Below are 18,314 nucleotides of genomic sequence, written 5' to 3' on the forward strand. Positions count from 1 at the left end.
TTTAAGTACAAGATAATTATAATTGTCCCAAGAACTAAACAAACCAAAAAATAAATGTTGTTTTAATGAAAATGTTCAATACAACCACTACATAATTAATAAGTGCTGTTCCATTGGCTAATGTTTGTGTCGTAGCTTCACTTTACACTTTGTAATGATTATATCAACAGTGTTTTGACCTCGGCACTTATTTACGCACAGCTACTAATAGTATGCAATGAAACGTGTTATACAGTTACCTATGAAGAAGGTGATTTATGATAATTTCCTCTCACCAGGCGTAAGCAGGTGATAAACAGTTTCCTCAGGGCTGCTCAGCAGTGTTTTTGGTCAATAAGCGCTGATTGCGGTCTGTCATGGTCAATATCTGCTGACTTTGATTATTAGCTGTTGTTACGGTCAATCAGCCATCACCAACATCTTCTCTGCTGTGTGACTACATCACCCGCCTTCACAGCTGAGAGCCTTTTATTTATTTATAATGATACTGTGTGCCTTTCCTTCCTTCTCCCATTTCTATATCTGTTGTGAGATTGTTCCTGTATTCTCTAAGGATGGATGTGCATTAGGCGGTGTTAATGAATAACATTTTTTTCTCTCCTGGCTGGGGAGAAGGGAAAACAATGTCTCCAACAGTGACAAATTGGTTCCATTTTATGCATTAGATTTATAGATGCTCTATTTTTAGCCAACATTTACAGTTAACATTGCCGACTTCCCTCATGCCGCGCCGGAAGAAAATGAAAGGAGCCCTCGATGGAAATCTGCCTGTCACTCAAATGGACAGCTGGGGAAGTTAGTGTGTACCACGCTAAATCTGTCTTTGTGTTGAGAGTCCACTTTTCAAAAAGCAGCTCAGGCAAACTTATTTCATCTCGCCCTCAGCTCCACCCCATTGTTTGCTGTGTGATGATTGGTTCTGGGAATACAGCAGCCTATTTCTCTGCCACCTCTATACTCATGTTTTAGCACAAGGGATTGAAGAAGCGTGATTTCAGCCAAGGCGGACGATTCACCCCTCACCTCTACCCCACTATGCTCTTTTCCATGCTATAGGCTGAGTCGTCCCAAATTTCTGAACCTGCCAGTTTTCTCCTTGCCCTGCCTCCGGCTTGCATTCCCATTCTGGGAGTGGCTCAGTGCTTTGGGTCTCTAGAGAGAGCTGCGTTAGAGTGCAGGGATGCAGCATCAGGATGTGCCACAGATGCTGCCTGTGTCTGTGGGATCTTAAGCACTGTGTTATGCTAAGCTCCCTAAATATAATTAAGAATTTAATGGGAATCATGTCAAACAGTTCCCAGGGTGACTCTCACTGCAGAGAATCTACCTAAATTCAGTATGTGTCTGCTGCGCCCATATCCCACCCTTACCCACCCAATACCAATCCACCTCCCCTTAACCCTTCACTCCTTCTGTTTCTGTGTACTCTCGCCTTTTCAGCCCCCTACTCCAAGCCTGTAGTAACATTGGCGTCTGAATCCAACCTACGACCAGGTGATGAGGTGGCCCTGACTTGCGTGGCCTATGGCGGTTATCCCGAAGCCGGTGTGATATGGCAGGATGGCGGCAGTCGCAACCTGACGGACAATATCACCACTTCATTGGTGGCCAACGAGGAAGGGCTGTTCACTATCACCAGCGTGCTGACAGTTGTCCTGGAGCCCAATAGCACTTACAGCTGCGGACTGATCAACCCACTACTGGGCGAGGAGGGCTACGCCTTTGTCACGATCACAGGTGGGTCTTCATCTCTCTTTCTCCATAAACAGCTTCTCTGTCTTTCAGTCAGTGTTGTCAGCTCCATTCTGGTGCAAAGCAAACAAGCTAATATTCTCTTGCTTCCTGCGGTGTTTGAATGTTACCAGCTCAGACTAATCTTGTTTTCAGTTATGCGTAAGCAGAGTTTCTTATTAAAGTCTGGTATGCTTTTGTGAATCAATCCATCAGTCAAATTTTATGCTGTGGAGACTCAGCTTTTTTTTTGTTGTCTTTCCGAGCCTCTCTGTTTCCTGCTAAGAGTAACAGTTCAGCTCCGATGAAATGAATAAGAAATAATGAAATGTCCAATTATGGTTCAATAAGCATAACCCATCAGTTCTTGTGCATCGTTAGATTACATCAGTGGGTGATCATTTCCCTAAGAATAATCAAATAGCTATTCATCACATATTTCAAAAGGCAATACGGTAATAAGAGTTTGTGCTGGATGGAGCGATTGGTCTTCTCACAACTGTCTGCAGGAAATGTTCGCTAACCACAAAGTAGATTGATATGTTTGCCTTCCTCCGATTGTTTGATGTAATCTTGAGCCTGTTGTGTGACACCACCTATGTGATAGGTCTAATGGTCTCCTCAACCCGCCCACCATCACCACCCACCGCTCATGTCCCCGTGGCCCTGCTGCTGTACTCTATGTGTTAAGTGCAAGGAGAGTGCCGTGTAAGGTGGGCCAAGGCTGGGTCTCTAATGGGAGCAGCACTGTGTGAAATGGCTCATAAATAAGTAGAGGTGGCCTGAGCCTGCTCTCTGGGCTGGAGCTGGTGCTGGAGCTCGGGCTGTTGAGGCGGAGGTCGAGGCAGAGGTCAGGGAGTGCTGCTCCACTGGGCTGGGAAATGACTGTGCTGTCTGGAAACAGGATGGCCGATTGGCAGGGCAGGCTTGCTGGACGGCTGAGGGAGGGTGGCCTTTCTAACAGTTTGGTTGGCCTCTTTCAAAACAGCACAGATAACCAGTCAGAGGGACCACTGGGGGAGTCTAAAGGTATTAAACACATGGCGAGAATGAAATATGACTGTAAAGTAAGAGTGTGGTAAAATAGTCTGTGGCTGCTATTACCCTTTGACCTTTCTCCAGGTTTGGTTGAAATAGATATGATCGTTTCATTACCATTGATGTCAGTTTTTTTCACCCGAGATAAGTTTGAAGAGATGAGGTACAAGGAGACTGAAACAAAGACGAAGTCATTTGGAAACTACAGTGATTTCAAAGTAGGTAATGGAGAGGATGTTTACCATGCTAGACTGCGCAGAAAATCAGTGGAGGTGTATAAATATTTTAATTGATAGGACTGCAGACAAGAAAGAACAGAAGGACAGGAGTGAATTGGGATCCTCAGCAACAAGGGTCATGAGATTATCAGAATATGTTCTTCAGAAAATGTTTTAGCAATGTCAAAAACACACCTGGAAACTACTATTCCTCATGATTCTGAGCTGGCTGTCGAAGGATATACTGTAGATTATATAGATTACAACAGATGTTTACAAGTATGATGGCAAAATTGCATTTCAAGTTCTGCAGAAAGATATTATGAGTACTGACATTGAGCTGATATGGCTTCAGATTCACCTTCCGTACTGTAAGCCTTTGCTAGTTAGTTGTACAGGCCACCCTGTTCTAACGTGAAGTTTTGGAAATTAATATATGAAACTCTAGATTTAATGACAGATGAAATTAAGGATATCTTTCTTATTGGTGACCAGAATATTAATTCATTTCTACACAGTGTCCTGTGTTCACAGGCAGTGTAACAGAGTGATTATAATATCATTGTTTTAACAAGAAATGCCCAAGTCTAGAGTTAGAATGTTTCTTGGTTTCCTCTACTCTATTCATTCAGGATCCCATTTTCAAACCTAAAAGGTGAACAAGATGAAATCAGTTAGCTTCATTAGCCCCTCTCCTCCCCCCTCAGACCTCCGTCTGCAGGTCGATGATGTCCTGCCACACCAGAGGGATGGAAAATTATTATACATTTCTTTGAAAAATGTCATGGAGAAATTACCAAAGTTAGTGGATGAGCATGCTCCACTTAGAAAAAAGATTTGTAAAGTACTGTAGTGCAACATGGATTGATGATAAGTTGAGATCTTTAATGCCTCAAGAAATTAAGCAATCAATTTGTGAAAGCTAATGGTGACCCAGATTAAGAATAAAGTCACGTTAATGTCTCAAGCTGAGAGTGTGCTCTGTGCTGGTGGCATTTGAATTAAGACTTGTTATTATGTTATTATTACTACATTTTTGATAAATTTCATTCATTCACTCATTAGTGAAATAGGGGACACTTGCACAAAATTGGGACCTACGCACTCATTCAACTCATAGACTGTATATGAAGATGAACAATGCAACTCCACTTCCTTCCTTCCAAAAATGAAGCCAAAATATTCACAATGCAGGCACTGCCATCTTGCGCTGGTGACATAATTTGAACCATTGTCTGTGCAGTAGCAATTGGAAAGTGGAGCTGCAGTATCAAGTTCCCACCCATACACCTGTCTGAAACCAATCGCAAGCAGTACCATTGGTTGCGAGCATACCAAATGACACACACAGCTGTCAACCATGATGTCACACACCCCTTTTATAGCACCAAATAACTAACTAAAACCAAACTAATCAGAAAAATAAACACTTGAACAAACATCATTGTGATAAGAACTACCTAAAATGACAGAAATCATGTTTGGGAAAAATGTATTCTATGTGTACTTTGTGAGTTTTTAGTTTGGCACATGTCCCATTTGCTAACATGGATGGGGCGGGGCTTATGACTTGCACTGCAGCAGGCCATCAGGGAATCAACAAGATGTTTTGGTTTCCCTTTTTAGGGAGCTGCTTTTCATCCATCTTTTTATATAGCCATTGATTGAACATACCAAATTCAAAGGAGATGGATACTGGACAAAGCTACAATAATTATTTGATTACTCAGTTTGTCAAATGACAGTAAATAAAGTCTTTTTTCAACATATAGGTGGAACATTTAAGCTCTGTCTCCTATAAATTACATTCATATACAACTCATTTGAAACCGCAAGTTTGAAGAGAGTGAATTACGTTTTCTGTTAACATAATGAGTAAATGTTGCTAATTAATGTACCTGGCATATAACAGAAACACTGATACTAAAAATATCTGCAAAAAGTTCACTGACAACATATTTTATTTTTTAACCACCAGATTTGGCAATCTTACAATACACTGTCCCCTCATATCGACTACAGCATATTTTGTATCATTTTCTTTATTGATAAATAATAGAAATCCCAATCTTTCCCTCACCTTAACCAAAATGCTTTTGTTGCCTACATCTAACTACAGACAGGAGTCTGGATGTGAACCCGGGGCTTTGGTGCCACAGTCCTGCCCTTTGTTTGGCCACCATCCACTCAGAGCCCAGTAACTTCCAAATGGATTCACAGACTTGCCCCAGACTTAGTGTAGAGATTGGACATTAGCCAATGAACAGCTGATTAACTGTTAATGCAAATTGGCAAAAAGGGGCAACGTGTGGATGCAAATGTGTATGTGTGCTTTTTTTTTTTTTTTTTGTCATACATAATGGTCAACTGAATATCTTTGAATTTTGAACAGCTGGCCAGAAAAAAACTAGACATTTGAAGATGTCACCTTGAATGGTGATGGCCATTTTTCACTGTATGTTGGCAATTTATAGACAATCGCAAAAGAAGCAGATCAGTCGATAATGAAAGTAAGTGCTAGTTGCAGCCCTAATACTGGAAGGATCAAATTCAATATTAGAGCAGTTGATACAGGCTTTGATTTTCATTTCCTTTAATCAAAGTGTCATGGTCCTGCTGTTCCCCTAACTTAAAAAAATAAAGGAATCCGTCTGAACAGATTCAGTAAAAGAAAGTGCCCAAGAGCAAAATGGACTGAAAAAGAAAGGTCCGGCCAAAAAGCAATGGAGTTATTGAAGTGCGATGAAGTAAAGATTGAAAGAGGGATGGCAAAGAAGCAAATCCACAAATAAACTGGGGAAAACCCTTACAACAGTGGCGAGCATGGTTTACAGCAGTTGGGTGTACATGAATAAGAGCAATTTCTCTGTGTAGGAGCATCAGCACAGCTTGATGGTGGCACAAGTTGTTAGTAAACACACAGAAGATTTACAGTATTTTGTGTGCAGCGATACAAGGGGGCTTGTTTGAAATGAAAATGTATTTTCATTTGTTTACAACAGCTGGTGTGTGCTTAACAGCTTCTGTAATTAATTTTGACCCGGCAGAACTCTTCCACTGGAGCAGCAGAGTGTGGAGCGTGCCGAGCTTGAGTTGATATAGGGAACACGCTTACTGTATACATTTACAAACACAGCACAGCATACTTAGGAAGTGGAGAATCCTATTATAAGAATGGGCGAAATCTTCTTAAAACTCTAAATGGCCTATGAGAATGAAAAAAATACAGCAAGAAATGAGAGGGTGAGAAAGAAAGGGAGGCGGGGGGTTGGGAGAGTGAACAAGCATGTTAAAATTTCACACTCTCCCCAATCTCTGATTGAAAAATTGCAATAGTAATACAAATCTCCCCCAGGCAGAACAGGAGTTTGACAAGGTTAATTTTGAGAAAATGAACCCTTTACCCACACTGAGCACAGCACTATGTGGGCTGGCATGAGCTGCTCTTTGAGAGGCTGTGTTAAGTCATCCACGTTATTCTAACCTACTTTATAGTCACCCCCAATTTAACTATCTCACCAGAAGCACCCAGACCGTCGATAACATATGCACACTCCACATGCACACTAGCATCAGGCATCTCAGAGGTGGTTATTTTTGTAAACACGCCCTGTGGAGTGCTGGTCAGTCTTTAAGCCGGGCTCTGGAATAGGCAGTGTGTTTTTGTGTTGCTGGGATATTGATAGATTTTTGCAGAGTGCAGCAAGGCTTAGTTGCGGGGAGGCCCATAGGAACAGCTGGTATTAATGAACAGTCGAATGATGGAAAGGAGCAGCTTCAGTCCTCAAATGAACCGTGGCCTGTCTGCTTGCCCTGCCAGCATGCTTGTATACCAACCCCCCTCCTGCTCCTCTTCTTCCTCCTCCACCTGTCTCGATGGCTTGCACTGTCTCATCACCCAGCCTATTCTGACCACTTTGTTCTCCTCCAAAAAAAAAAAAAGAAAAAAGAATAATGTTTTGGGAGTTTTGGGGGATCAACAGTCTATATCCTATCATTCTTTTACTGATCCTTTTCTGAATGTGGAGCTTTAGCTGTGTATCCCATCTACTGGAGCTGTGTGATTGCTGCAGTGTGTTGTCTGATGGCTGGGTTTCAGGGCCTGTCACTGAACACCCCCTCCAGCACCACCCCCACTCCGTCTGCTTGCTCTCTCAATGAGGATGGCGCCATTTCCCCGGCATCACTCTGCTGGCACAGCATTTACAGTGAACAGTGTGGGGATGGAGATATATAGAGTGGGGAAAGGAAGGAGACAGAGAGATGAGGCAGGGAGATAGAGAGAGGGAGCTAGGGAGACAGGGTTAGGAGGGGTGAGAAGTGGATGACAGAAAGCAAGATGGAGACGAAAACGTTTGCTGAGCTCAGAGTTGTGGCACTATGGCCTGACAGGCAGGAGATGGACTCACTGAAGGGGAGGGAGATCACCCCACATGGTGTGGAAGGCTTTTTGCTGAATTTTACTATCTAGTTGGCATTCTCTGGCTTTCACTTGGCAACGCAGTGGCTCAGCGGTTAGCACTGTCGCTTCACAGAAAGAGGATCCCAGATTTTCTTCCCAGTCCTGTCTGTGCGGTGTTGGCTTGCTTTCCCCATGTTAGTGTGGGTTTTCCTCCATCCCTTGGTTTCCTCACACTTTCAAATTTCCTTTAGTTAATAATCCTTATATTAAGTTTTTCTGTATTTTGTTGCCCTGAAGACAAAATGTTAGACTTTTGAGACAGCAAAACATAGTGCATGGAAATTACATTTCAGAACAGAGATGCAGAGAGGCCCCCACAAACATAAATCATTGTTTTCCAAATAAATTAATATTTGGTGTTAGTTTTGGCATTTGAAATAAAAAATCTGGCCTGGGGGTGTTCCTGTTGGCCTGGCGGTTCACCAGGCCTGTGAGGGGAAATACTGCTGAGCAAACACTTTTCAAAAGGAACATATCACAACAGGCTATACAACTGAAAAGCATCCCTTATGCCATGAAATTAAAAATACCAAAATATATAGAATATTATAAAACTTGTACATTAGGGGGAACGTAGGGCTGTCCCCTGAAAGTCGATGATTCAAATCATCAGACCCAGGGTGAGTCTGAGTGAGGAGGAGGCAGCTGCCCAGAGGAAGTGAGGCGCTGTCCAGTCAGGCTTCCAGATAACGTTATCTTCTGCCTTCTGCTTATAAGTGGTGAATTTACAGCTCACAGCTACGTAATAAAATACTCTCTCTGGCTTTTAGTGTCGGCAAAAAATGTTGCACGTGTACGATTTAGCTTGTTTACTGTATTATGTGAACGTCGCTGTCACCCTGAATATCCCGAGAAACCCTGTTCAAACTCTCAACCTCTATATAGAGAAAAGGGAACGAATGGTCAGATATTCATATTGGATAGCCAAGTCTGATCTGACTGGCATAATTCTGAGTTTGGTACAGCCCTAGAGGAGTGTTTCAATTAGTTCCATCTTGGCTACATTTAAACATTAAAAGCACTCAAACATGGTGATCCACAAGCCGCAGGCAGGTCTTCCAGGTTTGACGTTTCATTCACGGTCGCCATAGTGTGTCTGACACACATGCCAGTCCTCTAGTTGTGCCTCAGCATGAGCTGCTAACAGCATACCACGTACGTTTCTGGGCAGAATGGTGCTTGTGAACTTAAGTTCAACATTACATGCATCAGTCTGCATACTGTGTACCCCAGGGTTATCCAAACTTGTTTAAATGGGGGCCAGAATAGGTATTATGAAAAAACCTGGGGTTCAGCTGCATTTTGCATTATAAGGATTATTAAAGAAATCACATGAAATTAGACAAACAAGTGTTTGATCTTACATTGAAAAATTGTATAACTTTCCATTGCTCCGAAAGGTGGTGGACCTTGCTGTCGACTTTATATGCGTCTGTCTTCATTTGTTTGCAAACTTATCTTCTCTTTATGAAAACACACTAGTTCTGCCTGCATAGTTCGGTGTATGTCTAAAAACTGTATGATAGTCCTGCCATTGTGAGGTGAACAGAAAAAAATGCAAAATGATCTTGCTTAATTAACCAGTAGGTTATATTTTGATAGACAAGCCTCTGGCCTCTATTGGCCCCCGGGCTGGACTTTGGACATGCTTGGTGTACTCTTTAGCCCCATTTCCACCAAGCAGTTTGGTACGGTACAGTTCGGTACGCTTTTTTTCCATTTCCGCTGTAAAAAGATGTGGATGGTACCAATGGAACCATTCGGTACCATCCCAGTTTTTGGTCACCCCTCTGTTGGGGTACGTAGCACACAGATCCGGTACTAAAAGGTGGTGCTGTGAACACTACAGTCTGTTGATTGGTCAATAGCGGACAGTCACTCTGCTCAGGGCCGAGTTGTGGCTGGTTTTGAGGCTTGTATAACCACTGTTCATACCGTGAAGAGTTTTTTTTAGTAAACTATAAAATGATAGGATGTTTTGCTGCCTCTTGCAGCAGCTGTAGTCAGAGAAAAAAAATAATTTAATTCACTGGGCCGACTAACGACGACTTTTTAGACGGAAAGTTAGCTTGTAATGTTACTCAATGTATGAATTGACAACATGAATCCATCAGCACACCTTTGATTTTACTGTGACAACTTTGGCCATTATTTTAGTTTTTATATGACATACACTCTTAGTAAGTAAGTAAGTAGTAAGTTTTTATTTATATTAGTTTTGACCAGGACAGCATATATTCTAATCCTCAAGGAGCATCGTTCCTGTGGGCACTGGCAACACTAAACACCTGAGCTTGCCTTTGAAGGACTGCATGCATAAACCTAATATTTTCAAATATCCCATGGAGAGAGACTCTCACTGCAGCCTGTTTTAGTTTGTTCTGAAAATATTGGCGTGCAGCCTCGTTCTGTGGACGATAAACAAGGTGCAGACTCTTGTCTGTGTCACCGGTAATGAGGAAATATAGTGAGTGCTTGATGGAGCAGTGAGTGACAACAGCTCCGCCCACATTTAAGGGTACTGTTTGCAGTGGAAACGCTATAGTCTAGGTACCATGTCTGAAGGGTTACTTTTGGTTCCCAAGGTACCATACTGAAAGTGTTTGGTGGAAACGGGGCTTTTGTGCAGCTGATGGTTCAGTATAAATACAGGAACGGTTACAGCCCTGTGGAATTCATGTGGTTACTGAGAATTACTCTTTTCCCCCATTTCTTCAAGACCACTGTCTAGCATTTCCTCAGTTTCCTGCCAGATCCTTCTACTTTCCTCCAGAGAGTCTTTTCTAAGGTGACTTATTCTATTCCAGGTACAGAACTGTTTTTGTGGGGCACATTTCCCCAAGGAGACTGTTTGTTACTGCGTTATTGTGAAGCACGTGCATTATAAAGCAACCTTCATTGGGTAAATCAAGGTTAAAAAACATCTTTAATTGCTATATAAACATTGACCTTTGCTGTGAAGATGGAATCAAACACTAGTGCTAATGGTAGGTAGTCTGCATGAGAGTGTTCAGCTATTCATTACACTTAGCAGTTTTTTCCTCTCTTCCTCTCCTTCAGTTTGCTTTCTTACCACTTTTTTCTTTACTGTTATGTCTTGAAAGCTTCATATAGACACCACATTGCTGTCTAAATGTCTACCTGGCATGCTGCTTACTCCTGCCATTAAGTAACAATTCATCTATTTATTTCTAAGAAGTTCTACAATGAGTGTTTTCTCTGAATATTGTCATATACATTTCTCTTTTCCTCAGAATATCTGAAATATATAGCTTGGCAGTTTGAAAGCACTGTTGGGTTTCAAATTGAAGTATAAGCATTGCTGTGCTATCATTGCCAAAGGGCCAAACAGCAAAATGCAGTGATCCACTAGTTCAAAGGTTCCCTCATTAGAGCAACTGTTGGGGTGAAATTGCAGTAATTGCAGTTATTCATGAACTATTTTACAAGCATGTTTGCGCTTTTGTCTGGTAGGACCTCCTATCAAACGCTCTGTCAATCAACTTCTGTGGTAATACGTTGCCCGATATCATGTTTTTCCTTCCAGCTTCTTTAACAAACCACTGTGCTAGTACTTGTTCTCTATTGAACAAGGTCTAATTTAAATGCAATTAACAGAGCCTTCGGAGAAGCAGAAAACAGCAGTATAAATGAATCTGTTGTCAGTAGAGCAGCAAGCAGGCAACTTTCCCGACGGAGCACTGTATTAATTAGTGTCCAGTGCACAAACAGGCCCTCTTTCTCTTGCTGAATGCATGCTCTGTCTTATCAGGAACCCAGCCAGGGAAAACAACCGAATAGACAGATGAAGTAATGTAGGCAATCTAAAATAAATTCAGGTAGGCAGCAATGGCACCATTGTAAGCACATTAATTCCTATCAGGATTATTAACTCGGGCCACTTGCCGCTGTCAGTGCTCTAAGACGTTTGAACGTTCTCTTCTGGGCCTTCAGTATAGGAAATTTTTATCCCTGTATTATGGCCCGGGCAATGTTATTTGTCATGCTCCCAGTCTTACTGTTAGCGACTCTGAGGGATTGTTGGGCTGGATTCAGTTGTGGGCACTTTCTGGTGTACAATGCTCTTTTAGAACGGCACAATCAGAAAGATAAAATGAGCTTCTCTCTTTTGTGCTGGGATTTATTTTCCCTTTATTCTAGTTCCCTCCCTGCCATCTTGACTTTTGAGCATCAAAGCTTTTTTCGCACTGGTTGGGTGTCAAAATGCTTTTCTTTGGCACAATTAAAAGTCATAGTGATGCAGAATTTCTTCCTGCATGATGATATTTTAATCTTTTTGTTTGGCATTTGCTCTGTAAGAAAAGGTCAGCAGTCTCTGTATGTGTGTTTACGAATAGTGCAGCAAATGTTGTTTTTTCACATGCATATACCTTGAATGTATTGTTGTCTTGTGCATGTTAACATGCATGTGATCAAAAACAGGCTCCATCTTAGCCAAGACCATCATGTCATGGGAGCCTGATCCTCCCCACTGCCACCCTCTCACAAACAGCAGCCTGACATCTTTATGTCCGTCCCCAGAAATGTGTCTCTCTCTGTCCTCCCTCACTTTCCTTTTCAGGACACTGTATTTATGACGGCAGTAAACGCACAAAAGCCCTCTTTTGTTATTGATCGGGTTCATTTTGATTTGGACTCACAGCAAGGACTATCATTGGGACCGGTGGGGCCCTGCAGTGTACATTTCACACAGCTCCCGCTAAATCCTGTAAGAGGGATTGGTTTCGGGAGGTCTGGCATCAGTCTTGGCTTCACGATATGAAATCATATTAGTTTCAGCTTTTCAGAGTCACTGGGAGAATAGCCACCAACAAACGGCTGGGCACACCTTCAAAGTTTGCTTATTTAGTTATTCAGCCCGTTTATTTGATGTTTAAACTCTGCACCTGATAACACCATGAATTATTGTCCTGCAAAAGGATGTTTGCAACCTCAGTAAATTGCTTTGTTCTGTGCATGCAAACAGTCCAAATTAGTGGCTGGCTACACACAAAGAGCATTGTCTAGCGATATAATGTGTTTTCAATTAGGAGGCGTTGAGAGATTTAGCTTATTCTCAGGATAGGTAGCTCTTTTCTTCGATAGCTCTAGAGACCAGTAATTGATTACCAAGTGTGAAATGGAAGTTAAGAACGGACTGAGTGTGGCTGTGTCCCAGAGGAGAGGAGTTTCGAGCAGGCGTAGTGCTCGAGTCGCTCATCTCCCCCTGTACTGACAGCTTGACTCGAAAATACGTAAGCATCCACTGACTCACTGTGTGATAAGAAACGCACCTATTACAGAGCCCTTTATTTCAACCCCAGTGTCAAATATCACAGTAATGACCGTGATTAAGCCATGCTGCGGTCGTGCTCCTTATGATACCAGTTTGAATGGACAGCAGCTCGCGATGACTCACATCTCCTTCAGGTTGCATTAATATCTTCCCGCTGGCTCGGACTCTGTAACCACGCCTGTCTCCCCAGAGCCTGACAACTTGCAGCTCATTACAGACAAACTGTCCACGAGGAAACAAACTCGCTCCTCTTACCTTATTAATATTGTCAACTGTGTTTAATTTCATCACTTGCTCCGCTTCGTGTGTGTTGCCGCAGTAAGTGCAACTCTATGTCAGTGGCAGAGACAGCTCAGTGACCCACACCGCAAGACTCTGTCATATCTATAATGTATCTGTCTCGATGCTTTCAGCCACTTACTCTACCAGATGAAGAGTGATGCCATTTGTAATGTCGGGTCGTTTTCCTGATGTGGTTGTTAGAGGGGTTAAGCAATCCAAACAGGGTTACACTGCTCAGAGTGTCTCAGAGTACTATGGCTGTGTTGCGGAACCAAGAAATTTAGTTCAACCAAGCTGAGGGCTGATGGGTGGAAAGGGAGTAGAAATTGGACCAATTGAACAGGCTTGCTGATACATTAAATATGATTTAAAGGAATATTTTGGGAGATGTGCTTATTCACTGTGTGGTGGAAATCAAATGAGAAGACAGATTACACTCTCATGTCTTTGTATTTATTATTATTATTGAGCGAGACCCAGCAGGTGATTAGCTTAGCTTAGCACAAAGACTAGAAACGGGGAAAAGGCTAGCCTAGCTTTTCCCAAAGGTAACTTTAATAACTTTAAATAACTAAATTGGCCTACCAGCATTGAATATAACGTCCTAATCAGTGAGCTTTAGAAGTGCTGTGAGGCAGACGTTGTCAGAGCCAGCCTAGCTGTTTCCCTGTGTTTCTAGTCTTTGTGCTAAGCTAAGCTAAATGGCTCAGCCAGCTAACCAGCTTTAGTTTGATCAGACAGATCATCAGTGCTGTCGATACTCTCATCTAACTCAACAAAAAAGCAAAGAATTTCCATGTCCCAAAATGTCACAAATTCAGTAAATAAGACACGTGTATTACACATTTTTGCACTATTTACTTTTAAAAAAGAAGGTCTAATTTTTTAATGATAGAGGCTTTCTCCTTTGGTACCCCACATATTCAATGTGTTGTTGCAGGTTGTGTACCTGTTAAGTGACACACTAGGCACACAGACTGATGTCCTTCAATATGTCACTGTATCTCGGTAAAGCCACGTGACAAAAAGTGATGACATTGTGGGCGCTATGATGTAACTGGTTATAGTTTTGAAATATGTGCTGCTTCAGCAGAGTGATGACTTACATCCAGAGATGAAAGTAAGCGTGTCCTGTTTTGTATTGTGTACCACGAAAAGAATTAGTGCCGGTACTCCAAAGCAGGAAAAGAAGCTGTCAAGGTTACAGAGTAAAATAGGATTCAAGTTGTAATCCTGTACATTGTAAATCTGCCATTGATTTACAAGAATGTCTTAAATAATGTTTCTCCCTGTATTTTCTTGTTATTTATCAAACGTTTTAAAGCAAGGGGCAGACAGCTTCAAAGACTGCAGGAGTGTGCATCATAATGGTGTCAAAATATGATTAAAAAAGGGAGGAAAAGAGGGCAAACTCCTTTTTACAGTTGCTTCAAGGTCTCCTTGTCATTTCGGCTCAGCGGGGGCTTTAGAGGTCTATTGTGTAACTAAAAAATGAACAATACAGAGTGTCAGGAAATAATTGCTGGTAGAAATAATGATCACCCATTCTGTAGTATGTGTGCTATTAAGCTGGGTTGTTGGACACATTAGCCAACACATAGTAAATGTGACTTGCATAATAGCTTCTCAGTGATTTGAAGTAGTTTGGACAGTGAAATAGGGAATATCCAGTAAAGTAGAAAGCTCATCATAACAGTCTGTTGGTTACCTGTTATTATACTGTAATCAAACCCTGCACCAACAATAGAGGCCTTTTTAAAACCGCAGCCCTGTTTGAAAAGTTGAGTGTGATCTCCCACTCATCCACTGTGCTGTTGGAGGAAAATTGTCTCAAAGTCATGGCCCAAGTGAAAGAGTCAGTTTTGTTTGTATTTACTCAGAAAATGCTTGCTTAGCATGCATGCTGTTTATATCTGTGGCCTGGATCGCACTCTCACACCTGGGAACAACCAACAAACTTGTTCTGCCAGTCATTGAGCAGCACCACAGGAGAGATTTAGGGGTTAATGCCTCGCTCAAGGACAACTAAACAGTAGCCTGCAGCCTTGCAAATTGTTTTCTGCCATGTAAACTTTCAAAAACACATGAAATGTATCTTTTTTTCTCATTGGTTTTACTGTTTTTTGCCTCTTTCTCTCTCTTCCTCTCTTCTATTCCTTTATGCCTTTTTTGTCTGTATTTTATTCAAGGCTAGCAGCGTTTATGATTTATTTGTTGACATATTGATTATCATAAGATGCTTAAAAGTTGATCACTGTCAGGTTTAATCTTTTGTTTGTTCTCTCCCTTACACTTTATCACAACCAGCTAACATTGCTCTAAGCCCACAGTGTAAATATCTTATGGTGAATGAGAGAATAAACGTCCTTATTTGTGCATTAGCTAGCCTTGTTTTAGTCATAATGTATTAGTTTTGTGGAAAGTGCTACCCTTGTGGGACATTGGTATGAACATATTGTCCCTGACTCCTTTCTCAGCCAGCGGCTGAGCATTTTCTCAGGCTAAATGACTTAGCTACACACAAGTTGTGAGACTGTGATTAGCTATATTCCACTGAGAGAGAGATTTACAGAGTCATTTTTTCAGTCTGTCCAAGATATCATATTTTAAAAGTGCTGGAAGGAGACAAAGTATATTTAAGCAATAAGCCATGAGAAGCTGTACTTGACAGTGATTTTGGAACAGCTTAGAGGCATTGTTAGGGACTCTTCTAAAAGAACTGTCAAAGCAGCACTCCAAGTAGCTTTTTGCTTTTGTAAAATGACTGCAATAAAAGGAGAATGTAAATGTGCCATAAATGTTACATTTTAATGTAATTTCTGTAATAAATAATGATACTCTTACCAGTAAGAGTAGTGATTTGGGGTTACAAGATATTTCACAAGAACTCCAAACACACTGATTCAAAAGTGAGGGGAAAAAATGGCCTATGATTTAAGCTCAATAAATGACTGGATTTTCCAAGAGGAGCCGCGTGTATTGATCCAGCTGAGGTCGTAATGGACACTGGAAAGATGTTTTAGGTTTAAAAGCCTAAGATCTTTGAAATGTTTCTTTTTGATCATTTTATATCACAATGGATCGCAGTGCCAGCTTCTAGATTGTAGTCATTTATTTAAGCTAGCAATAGGGTAATGTAACAATGACAATGTGAGACAAAGCTATGGTAAGTCCTTCCAGCTAGATATGTGATAACGGTACTAATTAGACTGTGAAAGTTGAAATTAAATATAATAAAAGGGATTATACATTGCTGTGGTATGGTGTGAACCATGTTTGTGGTTTCAGATCTTGCTTTTTGTAAGCTAGGCATTCTCTTAGATGTTTACTCCCACCAACATGCATATCACTTTCTTCAAAATGCTCTTAATAAATTCAACATTGTTTCTTTGAGCAGAAAAGTGATGATAGAGGAAGAGTCTGAAGCCTCTTGCTGGTAACTGAGAAATGTCTTCAAATACAACACTGTATCCCTGCTAGCACCAAGAATGTTATGTGATTTATACTTGTGTGTGGGCTCTACATAGAACCTGCCCTGTAGCCTGCACAAGTGGCCTATGCCATTGTGAGTATTCACATTTGTGAGATGGGCGATTTCACGTTTCCCAGGATAGCAAAGGCATGACCTGCCCTACTCATCCTCTGCTTGTCTAGTACCTGTTGCCTTTGCTATTTGGTTAGGTTTAGGTAAGAGGAGTGAGATTGGTTGGGGTTGGGGTATGGGGTCAGGGTAAGCCAATCAGAGACATAGCAAGGCAGAGCAGCGTGGGTCATGCCTTCACTATCCCAGGAAACACAGATTTGCGTGCGTTGATGTGTCTGTGTCACTCTGCAATTCCAAAACACCAGTTGGTGGGATTTCTATGTCACTGTGTTGAGTTTCTGGGAAGTGCAGAAAAATGTTATCTATTCAACTAACACAACTAAAACGCACATAAACCATGGCTGTAGAGCAGCAATATTCAACAAGTAAAAAATGTGGCTCCATTTTAACTCCCAAGGTTCACAGACAAAACAATTGTGTTTGTCATTTCTCTACAATCACAGCATACTAATGTTATTAGCGTAAGCCTACGACATTTTACATTCCTTGAATTAGCTTGGCAGCTAACAGAGTTTTCCTCTACTCATATGAAGCCGTGAACAACAGTAACATTTGACAAGGGTAACGCTACAAAATTCGGCTGCTTTGTAACAAACAAAGGTTCATGGAAAAAACAGTTGTCTCTTGCTAGATACGTTTACTCCACATATTCAACATGCTAACATTAGCAAAAGCCTATGACAATTCCCACTGCATAAATTATAGTGGCTAGCAGACTTTACTCATATGAAGCTAGGATAAATGGCAAAATGCTATTTTGTGGGGGCTTTATTGTCTTCACAATTTATCATTTCTTGTCTATGAAATAAAAGTAAATAAAAGCTGAGGTAAATGGTTTTCAGTTTACGAAAATAAACAGGAGGTCTGCATCACTGCAATGTGTATATTTTTGAGGAGGTGTATGTCAGCCCATGGCGTAGGATACTCGTTCACGGTGTGGATTCAATGCAGAAGTGTAGGGGTGTTATTGAATAGCTAAATCTGACATCTGATCGCCCTGAAGGCAAAAGCTGTGTGGTTTCAACAGTGTTTGTATTTATTTGCATTCAGACTAAGCAAATTATAGTGCAATTATGTGAAGAGGTTTGATCTAGAGATGAACGGCTAACAGGAGCAAGCTGACCTGTTCCACACTCTGAGCTCGGCCTAGCTCGAGTGCTTTGAGAATATTCATCTGTCTCTCCAGTAACCACCAAAGACTGCAGCAGAGGAAAATGAGAAATGCTGTTTTATAATGAGAGCCCTAGGCAAAGACATACAGAGACATGTCTTTTAAAAAAATCTGTCATTATATATTCTCCTAGTAATACTGCAGAGGGAGAGGCATACTAAGAACTTGCGCTCTTTGAAGAGGTCCAGGCATTTCTTTAATGTTTTGGTAAGAAGTTGCATTGCCTTGTGATATAGGGTTAATCTTATATCCTGTCATTTTGTATTCAGACGTTATCATATAAGCAGCAACTGTTCCTGTGGATTTGAACAATGGCTTTGTTTCCTCATAAACAAACATTGATATTTTAAATCAGACAGAATCACCAATGGCTGTAAAAAGTTTTGCTACAGATAAGGCAATTTTATAACTAAAGCACTCTAGAAACAAGGACCTAGTGTTGATGCTGTTTTGCTGCCCCATTACAGATTCACAGCAATCTAAAGAGACAAAAAACAAACACGAAAGACGAT

The 18,314-nt window shown here is 41.3% G+C and overlaps 1 protein-coding gene across 4 annotated transcripts in view; it reads left to right on the forward strand.

Moving 5' to 3' along the window:
- cd276 (CD276 molecule) overlaps positions 1 to 18,314 on the forward strand; it is a 78,071-nt gene that overhangs the window by 21,571 nt on the left and 38,186 nt on the right. For all 4 annotated transcript variants that reach the window (XR_007448325.1, XR_007448324.1, XM_049566118.1 and 1 more), the window contains exon 4: positions 1,441 to 1,737. Coding sequence is in view for 2 of the 4 variants with exons in the window: in XM_049566118.1 (XP_049422075.1) it covers positions 1,441 to 1,737 (297 nt within the window). In the remaining 2 variants the exon portion in view is untranslated. The remainder of the gene's footprint in view (positions 1 to 1,440; positions 1,738 to 18,314) is intronic.

Source organism: Epinephelus fuscoguttatus, linkage group LG2 (genome assembly GCF_011397635.1).
Source record: "Epinephelus fuscoguttatus linkage group LG2, E.fuscoguttatus.final_Chr_v1".
Classification (NCBI taxonomy): Eukaryota; Metazoa; Chordata; class Actinopteri; order Perciformes; family Serranidae; genus Epinephelus; species Epinephelus fuscoguttatus.